The sequence below is a fragment of the Echeneis naucrates genome, chromosome 3, assembly GCF_900963305.1.
Source record: "Echeneis naucrates chromosome 3, fEcheNa1.1, whole genome shotgun sequence".
NCBI classification, from domain to species: domain Eukaryota; kingdom Metazoa; phylum Chordata; class Actinopteri; order Carangiformes; family Echeneidae; genus Echeneis; species Echeneis naucrates.
In genome coordinates this window covers 13,182,031-13,194,690 of record NC_042513.1, presented here as the reverse complement: position 1 = coordinate 13,194,690, position 12,660 = coordinate 13,182,031, and the positions used below count along the sequence as shown (strand labels likewise).

General features: G+C 40.7%; 1 protein-coding gene across 5 annotated transcripts in view; it reads left to right on the top strand.

Annotated features, from left to right (window-relative positions):
* Window positions 1-12,660, top strand: part of LOC115040964 (protein kinase C-binding protein NELL1) — a 348,772-nt gene that overhangs the window by 313,847 nt on the left and 22,265 nt on the right. For all 5 annotated transcript variants that reach the window (XM_029498153.1, XM_029498152.1, XM_029498154.1 and 2 more), the window contains one exon: window positions 2,111-2,206. In XM_029498153.1, coding sequence (XP_029354013.1) covers window positions 2,111-2,206 — 96 coding nt within the window. The remainder of the gene's footprint in view (window positions 1-2,110; window positions 2,207-12,660) is intronic.

Below are 12,660 nucleotides of genomic sequence, written 5' to 3'. Positions count from 1 at the left end.
GAAAGTCGTGGTTTTGTGGCTATTAGCGGCAAATAATAATCATCTTCTTACAGTAAGTAAATAAACAAATAACATGACTGCATTATAATTCTTTTTGAGGTACATGGTTCATAGAGCATCCATACACCTGCTTGGTCATGCAATTATGCTGTTAGCCAATTACACAGCAGGAGTTTAGTCCCACAGATACAGATCAGTTTGTGTTTTCCGTGCTGATGTCAGCGTCAGCAAGGAAGTTGTGATGTAAGAGCTCTTTGGCTTTGTTTGTTCGTGGTCAGGATTTGGCATCAACAAGGAAAGGAAGCTTTATTGATACACCAAATTTCATACCCATAAACACAAACATTTAACAATAAGAATTACAAAAACAAAGACATAGAAAAAGAAAATATAATATAATATTAGACCAAAATATTAAGTGAGAATTTAAAATGTTCACATTCGGCGCTGATTTCAGTTTCAACAGCATCAAACCGCAGACTCAACCTTCTTTGTGCCAGTCGAAGGGCTTGGTGGTGGCGTTATGGGGTGGAGAATGTTTTTGGGCTCACCTCTGGCTTCTCACCCTGACTGACAAATGCTGCTGACAATTCATGTCCTTTATGTCCACTGTTTGCCATCCTCTAAAGTCTACTTCCCGCATGACAATGCTCTCAAATTGGTTTTGTGAACATGACAGCATGTGACCTCCCCAGTCTCCAGACCTGAATCTGGTGGAACAAACTTGGGATACCCAAGGCAGAAAGGGCGCTTCACAGTATGACTGTGCAGCTGATTAATCTGCAGAAATAATGTGACACAGACATGAAAGTGACCTTTCCCTGATTTAAACTCAGCAGCTCTAATTGCATAAACTCAACCAGACTTTAAATAAAGTCCTAGCAGGTCAGAAAATGCTAATGAGTCATTTTAAGAATAGTAATTTTTGGAAGTTTTTTGCACAAGTGGTGCCATGATCCTCTTAGCAGGTGCAGAAGCCAATACAAACAGATACTCCAAATCACTTCTATCTTTTATCACTTTTCTTTAAAACATGGCAAAGTGGTAGCAGTAGAGTAGGTCATCTTTGATACAGACTTGGACTGCTGCTCCTGATACACATATGGCAGCTTGGCCAACATCAGTGTGTGTGTGTGTGTGTGTGTTGGGGGGTGGTTAGAGGACCTTTAAAGTATTTGCACTGATTTCTGGATAAATATGCTATATGAAGCCAGTCCACTTATTTTGGAGCCAAGCAGCCATAAGAATATTACATCACTGTGCTTTTCAGCATTTCAGCACAACCAAGCTGTTAGAAAGGAAACAAACAAAAAAAAACTTAAACTTAAAACTTAAAGTTTTGGTGTCTGTTACTGCAGCTAATCAAATCCAATTTAAAAAAAAAAAAAAAAAAAAAAAAAGTTTTCACAATTTTCAAGTTAAGAGTTTCACTCGCTCAAAATACAAGGTCATGTTGAGACAGTTTTTGCTTTTTGGCTACGTGCTACAGCTGTACTTATCAAGAAGGCATATCAGGACATTTGATGACAACACATGTAATCTTAAAGATCAGCTCATCTTCAAGCTCTGCTGAGGTCTGATCAGGAGCCACTCATTTGAATCAGGTGTGCTGGAGCAGCAAACATCTAAAACATGCAGGACAGTACATCTCCAGGACCGGAGTCAGAGACCTTGGATTTAATATCAGACATCCAATAAACCAAAATGAATTCTTAGAAGGAGAAGTTACTGTTCTGCGCTCATGTTGGGTAAAAAAAAATGTAGCAAAACTCCCTGCTTGGATGCACAGTGTTGTTTCAAATTGCAATATAATATTTTATCAGGTTTTCACATGATGCTCCATATCCCGAGCACATCCATGCACACACGCACAAACCTCCAAACATAAAAACAATGTATATACATCCACGTGAAAGACAAAAAAGTGTCTATGTTTTCTCCCAGAACTGTTAAGATGCTTTTAACATAGTCGAGGGAATCACTTTGCACCTTGTAATACCTTCGATAAACCTTTAACGACAGGAATTCAAAGCCCCTTTTGTGCCGCTGCTGCTGCTGTGATAGAACATGAAGACAAACTAAGCCAACAAATCTCTCTTTGTCTCTCCAGCCTTCTGTGAAGAGGGATGTAGGAGCGGAGGGACCTGTGTTTCTCCCAACACGTGCATCTGTCCCTCGGGATTTACAGGACGCCGCTGCGAGACAGGTAAGACCTGAAGACCCCACGTGACCTGACACGAGTCCATGCCGTTCAGCAGAAGTGTCATATTGTATTTTATCAGTCTCCAGGGGGATGACAGACTATCGGTCATCAGGGTCGCACTACGGGCTTAGCAGCTCCCCATTGTTTCTCCCTCACAGTCTTCTCCCACTTTCACAGTTGCATTATCTTTTACATGGGCAGACAGACACACACACACACACACACACACACACACACACACACACACACTTTCAGTTTCCATCTTTAAAGCCCTGTGTTAAAATTGGACACTGCAGAGATTGAGGATCTCAGGAGGGCTATAAAGGAGCACAGCTAATTCTTTTCTATTCGCCTCCTCCCTCTTCCCTTCCTTCCTTTCTCTCGTCTTCTCCTCTGTTTATCCTTCTTATCCATCTCTCTTCTCTCCCCTTTCCCCTTCATCTTTCCCACTTTTCCCTGTTCCCTTCCTTCTCCCTCTGACCTTCTCTGTCCCCATATGTCTCCTTCACCTCCCTGCGCCTTCCTTTTCCTCCACCTCCCATCCTCTCCTTTGGTCCTATTGTGTGTCTAGTTCTTTTCTCCTTCATCTCTTTTCCTTTCCTCATCTGTATCCTTTGGTCCCCCCAAATTTTTTTAACCACCTCTTTGGCCTCCCCCGTTTCTCCACTCCCCCTCCTACTTGTAATTTTCTGCTTTTTCTTCATCTCTTTTCATCCCTCATTTTCTCCCCTCTCCTCAAGTTATTAAATCTTCTGTCTCTGCGGTCTCATTTTGTAAAAATGATCAGCCAGCTTGCACACAGCACCCTATTCGCATGTCAGCCATTCATATCACTTGGTTTACCTTTAGATATCAGATTACACACATATGTGCAATTCATTAGAGACAAAAGCACAACATGTAGCGACACCAATTAGACCTCAGGTACTCTGCTGTCAGTCCTAATATACCCCCTGTTAATGTGCAGAGCAGAGAAATGCATGCCTGTTTGCTGTGAAACCCCCCCCCCGGGATACAGCTCTTTTCTTCATCACATCTGTGCTGTGTGAGGATACACTCTGTTGAACGCACCAGTCAGGGTGGAGCAGATAGCAAGGATGAAAACAGCTCAAATCCCTTTTTTCATGTGTGTGTGATTTTTTTTTTTTTTTTTTTTTTTATTGATTTCACAAAAGGGTAATGAAATACTGTTCCCTCCCACTTACCCCCACATTATGACAAAGTGAACAGTAGGGCTGTATTAATCCCAAAGGGAAATTGGGACACCCGTATCATGTAACATCACACATCTTTAGCTACGGAACATATGTTTGAAAATAGTTCAATAAATAGAAAACTGTCACACTAACTATTGCTGCTGTTTCTTGCTCTTTCAAATTCATGAAGAGGATATGATCCCACTCATATCAGAAAATTTTCAGAGCTACATTAGAAGATCTAAACTTCTTTTTATCATATTTATGTTGAATTAACCAGGAACTTACTGCACTGCTGAGGTGTCACAGCTTTGTAGGGACCAAAATCCAGGACTTCGCAAGGTAAAAATGGCTGTTTGAGCCTCAAGACTTGGTTTAATGGTTGTGGACATGCTTGCTCATTCAGCTTTGTGTATGTGGGTGGGAAAAGGTATTTTATTGATGCATCCATCCAGCCACTACCTTTCTCAAATGAAGGACTCATTCATGTTGGAGGCAGCCAGAGTGCCCATAACCTTAACCTGTGAGGTGCCTGTGCCAACAACCAGATTGCAATGCCACCCTCAGTGACGGGTCCACCTGAACATCTTCAGATGGGGACTGTAATCCTCCCCTCAGATCAACTTTGAAAACACCACCCCACTCTACTTTTCTTTTTTTGTTTTGCTTTATTTGTTGATGCCTGTGGGATTTGTTTCTGTTTAAAGAAAAAGAAGAATGAGACTAAAGCAAATGCTTTAGGCATTTATTAGTCTCAGAGAGTGAAAAATAGTTAATTATCCAAAACAACTGAATCTCAATCTATCATTTTGACCAAACAGCACTTGGTTTGCTTTGGTTTCCAGCCTTCAAATTGTAGAAGATAAAAAAATATGGTGAGGATCACGCAGTGCACCTCTTTCACACCAAGTTAAACTCTAACAGCAGGAAAAATTGATAAAATGAATTCGCACACTTACTCAGCTCTAAGGTTCTGAAACTGAGATAATCATTGGCAATCAGCATGTGACAGATTTTATGAACGCTGGTAATTAACCAAGGGCTAATTAACTTCCCAGAAAAACACCATCAAACTCAATTCTCTGTGCTGTTCATCGAAAATTATATTTTATATCTAAATGGTGGTGTTTTGCTGAGGCATCTTGGCACAGACTATACATTTGTGTCAGTAAATTGAATTTTGATGACTAACAAAATGAAATGAAAACTGACAATAGTGCATCTGGGAAACGATTGTATTGCTTTGGAGGGGCGGGGGGCTGGGGGGGGCAAAAGATAATGCAAAAAAGCTTTTAAGTGAGGGGCAGATAAGGCACAGAAAGAAACCACCCCCACCCCCGCAATCCCGCTTTTTGTTTCCTCAAATGAAAGAACTACTAAACTAAACTAAATTTTCCTCAGAAACTTTTCCTTTATTGTTTGTATCCTTGCCTATCTTACTGGGGGTCGAGAGCGCAAAATAAGTCACCAGCCTGTCGGCAACAGGTGAAACAAGGTGGGACGCATATTTTGATCGACAAAATATATAAAGAACTATTTATTTCAATGTTACAAGATCACCTAAATCTCCAGAATCATAATTATTACATTGAAAAAAAAAATTAAATAGAATAAAATACAGTGAAATTAAATCAAAATTATTTTTATTGACATTTTCTCAAAGCCACAGGGAGTCAGGGTTGCTGACCCCTGCTCATAGGCAAGAAAACTTCCTACGACGAAAGTTATAACGCTCCTCCCTGTGGCCTCCTGGCTGCTGCTGGACTGTGTTGCAGTGCAAAGTCTCTCTATGTAGGAATGTGTGTCTGTCTCTGGCTGTCACATCACGTCTCTACTATGTACAGTGGGGTTCCAAAAATCTCGACCTGAGGCCTGTATCATGAAGCTGGATTTCAGTTTAGCCAGCTAACTTCAGGGATTACTTTCAGTGTTTCAGGGTTTCCAGTCTCATGAAGGTGGTTTGCTGTTTTTTGGTTTTTTTGCCATGGTCTGACCTATCAGTTCTTCTGGAAAATGGCCCGCCCATTCCCAGACGAGCCCACTGATGTGGATGATACAAGCCTGAGAGGAGCTGTCAAAACAGAGAGAGAAGATGGTGACTGAGATAACCTGTTTGGTTTTCTGGACAAGGTCAGCGGATTTGCCCACAAGTTCGCTTTTCTTCACCAGGGTTGCAAATAATCAGGTTGAAAATGTCAGACAAGTGATAAAAAAAAATCAAGAACATAACGTTAATGGCGATACATACAGTAAATCTCACCAACATGCCAATGCGTGTCAATGCATACTCCCAGTAAGCTACGCAACGCTTTTTGTGTCTTACTTTTTTCTGTAATTATTGACTTATAGCCTTAATATTTTCTTAATATTGTGTTGTATGTTTTCTCCATGGTCCGATTGGTCAGAAGGTGCAATCCTGCCCCTTTTATGTGAACATGCACTGATCTAGACGGAAAAACCCTCCGTTCAATTAGAGTTGATAACCAGATTGGTGAGAATGCTTATCAGAATCCGAGATGTCTGGGTAAGTCAGGCCAGATAACAAAGAGAGATCCCAGGCATGTTAATCCAGCTTCATGATTCAGGCCCCTACATATCTCACCTGCACTGTATAACCTATTCACAGCAACTGCTGAGAGAAAGGGGTTTAATGTCTAATCACTGTGATCTCCCACTAAATGCAGCGCCAGTACCACCGTTTTATTTCCACAGTAGGTGAAAATTGCAAAGTTTACTAGAGGTGGTTGAGGGATAGTGAAGAAAGGCGTGAACAAAATGCAGAGCATTATTAGAGCTCATATCCCATATGAAACTAGAAAAGGCTGCATCTGAATGGTTAGTGGTCGCAGTAGTGCAATAAATATCACTGGAAGGTGTTCAAGTGGCACACACGGCTTGGCTGAAAAGTGCAGTCAATGTTCAACAGTCTGAAATCTGTATTCTGTCGCATGACCATCGCGGGGCAACTCCAATGGTTGAAAACGGAGACTGATTACGTTGTAGTCAATGTAAATATAACCTTGAGACTTGCAAGTTTCAAATCTTCTGTTCGTCTGTTAATGGTTAAAATAGTGTTGTCCAGAATATCTGGAATTATGTGACAGAATGTGACCTGATTTTTAGCCTCAAAAGTTGCTATCGTTTTTGCTTTCCTTATGAGACCTGGCTCATACTTCATTCATGGGAGTACTGAAGTAAAAGACTTCCAAATCCAGCTGTTGGGATTGTGAAATTACCTGTGAAGATTTGCTGTAGGCAACTTGTACAAGCCCTACAGAATGTTTTGTTTTAACTCATGCTTGCTGTGTTTCCCTCTCAGCTCGTCTCTACCTCAGAGTATCTGTCAAAGTCTTCTACTGTCTTTCTGTCACTGATATACAACTGTCTTTATGTCATCAACGTATTTATATATTGTTTAATGTCAGTGGGGCGACTTTGTCACAACAACTAGGACTTGAACCCAAATGCACGACCCCAGAGACAAAGTTCAAATAAACAATCTTGAAGTATCAACAGAAAATCACTCTTACTGAGGAGGGGTGACTTTTGAGAAAAAACTATTATGACTATATAAATAAAAACACAAGGAAAAAGTATCAAAGAAAAACAAAGCCTGGCTTGACAAGCGCTGACACATGAAAGTGGCATGGGCTCTCTGGGTTTACAAGACAACGCGTAACACAGACAATATGCGAGCACAATTTCAAAATAAAACAGGAAATGACGAAACAACACATGACAACACTGAGTTTGAGGACATGACAGACTTCCTGTCAGTCGGAGACCTCTGGAATTAAACCTGCCCTCCAGGTTAGGAATCTAACTGGGTTGCTTGAAACCACACCAACTTCAGAATTGATTGAGGCCTGACGGGTTAATTAAGACTTGTGACTGACTCCCAGTTCAAATTTTTTGTGTAGTTTTAAGAAAACCACCCAAAAGCAGTCAGGCACGACAATTTATATGGAACCAGAATGACAGGAAACTACATGTCAACCTCCTGCTTACTTTATCGTGTCAACAAAGTATTGAACCAAGTGGTCATTTGATGCATGCAATTACAAAAGGTGCATGCAAATGAAAGTTGATGTCAGTAGAAGTAGAGCGTTGTTGCATCCAGTCATTAGTGCTTGGCTATGGTCTGTGGTCACTGTGACTGCCCGTTTAATCCAACAGCCTGTTAATTTTATGCACATTTTCTGGTCACAGATTGTCAGGTAGCAACAAACACAAACCCTGATGGCTGTTTCTGTCAGAGGGCACGTTACTGTAAATACCCTATGTGGTATTTGCTGTGATGCTGTTTCAGTGGGTTAGTAGAGCTGCGATAAGTGTAATTATGTAAAGCTCGGCAGTCCAAAGGATCCTCCAGAGAGCTTGGGGATTATTCTAACTATATGTGGATTAATTCCCTTTTCCTTGCTAAGCTAAAACCCGCAGCTCTTACAGTCTGGGCTGTCAAGAAGTCTTCATGCACTTTTTCTTGGAAAAATTCGCAGACGGGGCAGTAGAGAAGCCCGGCAGAAAATACTAAGTGCTCCCGTTTGCACTGTAATGGAAGGAAACAGAGGGAAACACGAAATGCAGTCTGGCTTCTTTCCTTCCTGTGGCTGTAACAAGGATTGATGGAGTGTTTGTGTGTGCGCATATGTGCGTAGGTACTCCAGCATATTGTGCCCCATACAACAGGAAGGTCATCTGTCCACTTTACAGCCACATACAAAAAGAAAAAAGGTTTGTTCACACAGAAACACACAGACCAGTTAGCAAATAGCTTTATAACCCTGTTGAGAGAGTGGGAATTTTGACTCTGTGTACATTAAATGAGCTTTTATTGCATCTAAATAAAAAGCTGATAAATGGCATTTCAAATTAGCTCACTCCAATAAAAAAAAAAAAAAAGTTTTTTTTTTTTTTACAATTTCAGCTGTGAATTATTACAAGTTGCAGATCAAACAGATGGTTGATTGTATCATTGTTGACTGTCCCAGACAGCACTGATTGCAATGCCAACTTTTCAGATTGCTGTTAAATTTGACCTGCACTTTTTGGCTACAGTAAAGGGCACGCTGAATCCATCCTCTTTCTGTAAGCTCAGAGAACACATTAATGCTCCCCAGTGGATGAACCCCATCCAATTTGGACCTCACACATATTCCTCTTGCAGCACTCACTGGTCACAGTGCTAATTAATAGAACTTTTGAGAACTACGAGAAATACCACAAATACCACAAATAAGTAAAAATGAAGCAAATACTGGAATGCCAAAAACTGCAGTTGCTCCAATGGTGTCTTGAGGCTGGTTCAAAAAGCGAGTCAGTCCCATTAGACTACCAGTTGCCTCGCCAAATTTCCAGATTCTTGGCGCCACACCTCTTTGGCCATTTGTTGAGTAGTAGCATATGGAGGATCAAAGGGCACAGAATGGACTATTGCAGTGCTTCGTTAATTAATTTTATCTGTCAAACTCACCCTCCAAAGTCGTTGGGCGGGGCTAACGGGAATAGAGTCCAATCGATTGAAAACATGGCGGCTACGGAGGGTGCGTTTCAACTTTCTCTGGAGTTGGTACAGTGTATGTGGAAGCGGGACCTGCTGACCCAGAGCATGTGGTGTGTAAAGGAAAGGAATTTATTGAAGTTGTTGGCGTTATTTCTGACCAAGACAATGACAGCAAATTTAGAAGAAGTGCTCCTCCGCTTCAGACACAACAACACAGAAAAAGCTGCAAGCCACGATGAATAATGAGGAAATCTGTGTAACTCAGGGTGCCCTGGACACTCCTACACCCAAACCCTTCTCCAGAGGGTGGGGCACATGCAACATTTGGTGAGTGTTCACCAAATGTGCTGGTAATGTGCTATATCACATAAAATTGATAAGTTTATAATTAGACAACAAACAACACTGTACACAAAGAGCCTGCCGATGTTCTTCCATGATGCATTTGCACAGCTTCACTTCCTGTTCTTTCCAGAGACATTCAGGTTTCAAAACTTTCTCACACCAACACTACATGAGGGAAGTTTCATATAAAACTCATTTGGGTTTTGAGAGGAGTTACTATGATTTTACTCGACTACATTTGTAATTTGCTCTTGTGTGCAGCTCAGGTTTTAGGGGACTTTGAGATGCAAATTTGTGCCGTTTACTAAATGCCAACCAAGTGGCGACCTTTAAAGGAAGAGAATGAACCTTAGAGTGGAGATGCTTTCATATTAGCTGTGCTGTGCACCAGCCAGGTTTTTACCATTGCCCTGTCAAATGAGAGGCAACGCCAGCGGAGCATTCCTTTTCATATTCATTTTTTCCATGAATAAATCAGTGGCTACCACTGCTTTTTTTCTCGTCAACAATAGCCACTATGTGACTAGGGCTCCATTCTTTCTTCTGGGTGATTTGACTCACTGTGCTTGAGTGAATGTGTTGACTATGTTAATGTATTCTTTTTTCAAATCATCTCCTTTTTCAATGTGTTTATTGTCTGTGTTCATATTGCCATGACGATAAAAAGGCTAATTATCGGTCAGCACTAGTCAGATGATAGATTCAGCAATGCAACCTCTTGGCTGCTTTGAATTTTTGTTCCCTTTGTTCTGGTCTTTTGTCCTAGGGAGTGTTTGGGCTCTATGGTTGTGACATTACATTCAAAATTACAGCACAAACACAGCAAACCTCAGAACCAAACACATCTGACTGTTGATCAGAACAGCTTTACCTTAATCATCCTCTCTCCCTCCCTATCTTAGACCAGAAGAGAACAGCAAGGATATGGTGGAGATGATGTTACAGTGCTCAGTGAAAATGAGTACACCCCCTTCCAAAAGGAGCATTTTAAACAATCTCAATGAACACAAAAATAGTTTCCAAAATGTTGACAAGAATAAGTTTTATTTATTGTTTAAAATGTTATTTTTGTTGTTATTCATTTACACTGAGCACTGTATATCTCAACCAAATGGCTTCGCGGGTGCTATGGATGCAATGGTTAGCACGGCCCCTAAGGCAATGGTTCTCAAACTTGTTTGGTCATACCCCACTTTGAAGAAGTGGGGATTTTCAAGCCCCACTTGACCCTGTCACCCCAGCAAAACTATTGACAAATTACATTTCATTTTATTAAACTTACTAACACCGAGTATATAATCCACATTTTATAATGAACCAAAATTAAAAGCATCAACATCAAGTTCAAAAAGAAAGTAAGAGTGCAGTTGTGACATCATAACTGATATCTTGAATCAAAAACAAAAAGTACAGAAGTCAAATAATGAAAGTGTTTCATTAGCAATCTGTGCGAAAAACCAAAACAAGAGAACTTTCAATGTGCCTGTTTTGCACTGCACATCCTCTCACAACGGGGTTTCAGGCATGAAACTGGCACTCTCAAGTCATGCTCAATGTTGAGCTGAGATCTGTATTTCGTTTTCAGAGAAGCAGCAGTCTGTCTTGTGTTTGTGTGTGATGGTGCTGGCTCCTTTGTAGTCTGTGTTACAAATTTATCCATGTTGCTCACAGATACCTGCTACCTTGTTGTCCCACTGCAATTTTCATCCCGACGTTTATCATTGTTTTTGCACTTTAGTCCCAGGTTACATATTTCTCCTGGTCTCATAATGCTCATTAATCATTTTAGCCATTAATTATTACTTTGTCTGTGTGTGGGTGTTTTGTTTAGAGTGAATTATTTTTATTGTCAATAAAGAAAAGCATTTACAGTAAGACAGGCCCCAGGTCGCGCCCCACACTTTGAGAAGCACTGCCCTAAGAAAAGAAGGTTTAGAAGGAGCCTTACTAACTAGCTGAGGCCTGAATGGATCCCATTTGGTTCATTTGGCTTCCTCTGCACTCCAAAAGATGTCGGTTGGGTTTATTTGAGACCAAAAAAATGCCTGTAGGTATGGCACATGAACGTGGAAGGTTGTTTTTCTCTTAACCTTAGCAGCTGATAGCTGGGATTAACACTAGTCCTCCTGCAAATTTAAAAGAATAAGCATCATGGGTAATCAATATGAAGAAAATAACAGCTTTTGTTTTTTTATAATTGTTGAGCAATTTTCTTCCCTTGTTATCTGATGTTAACACAGAGAGAAGGGGATTCAGGAGTCTTCCCTGGCTGGGGATTGAATGGGCGCTCAACTGCACAGAGCATTTCCAGCCACATGCTGTATACCCCAGCAGCTTGGCTATCAGGTCACACGCAAAACAACGTTAAGTTATGCAAATCAAAACCAAAATGGAATTAATGCTAAGACAAATGTTATAAAAGGTTTCTAGAAAACTGAATGGTACCTAAAATACATGCTCCAGCACCGTTCACCCAGCAAATTTAATTATTATTTCAACACCCTTACACAATGTTGAAGCTGCGAGCAGGCTGTTTAATTTCAATGTTTCCAGATTCTGTGATGCCGCTGTCTCTTATTTTACATAATGAAAGCAGTAAAATACAGAGGGAAATGAAAGACAGAGAGGCAGACAAAACAAGCGTCCACATATTATGATAAAAGAAACCCAACACCTCATGTACTTCATAATTAAAGTTGTAGTGTTTTGCAGAAGAGGTGGAAAACATCTTTTAAATTATGGGCAGCCGATGGAGAACAGCGCAGGATTACTGTTATTAGAAAGGCTGGCAGCGCTGCAGTCTATTGTTTGTGCACTGTTGAGACTCAAAGTGGGCATTATTGCTTTTCTTTACAAATTTTTCTCCACAATGAACATGAATGTGGTTTTTTGTGTATGCAAAACAGGGAAGCGGCTTGCATGAGCCTGAAGCTATAGTAGGTTAAACATACACGTACACGTACGTGTGAAATGTTTGTGTGAGTTAGAAATGAATGGAGGAATAGATGATTCAATCATTTTGATTAAATATTAGTTCCATGAGCTGAATTTGCGCTGAACATCATACATCACTCACAACTTTGACAAACAACTAATTTGAATAGATACTGCGACCGAGAGATTTGCAGCAGACGTACTGTGGTGCTGTTGATTAGCCATTAGACTGTGATATGTGGTGAATTACAGCTTCTGGCAGCTTTGCAGCCACAGGTACTGATGAAAGTAAATGAATTTCATTCACATGTCTGTCTGTACAGGTCTCTATAGCTCTGTGGACACATTTTGATTAGAAACCGTTCTAGAGGCAGTGTGGCTACTCTTCAGAACCTCAGCAGGCTGTTTGAGGGTTCACACCAAGTTTAAGGCTCAGGTTAGAATTAAGTTTACTTTAGGTGAGGTTGAGGTATGAGCTG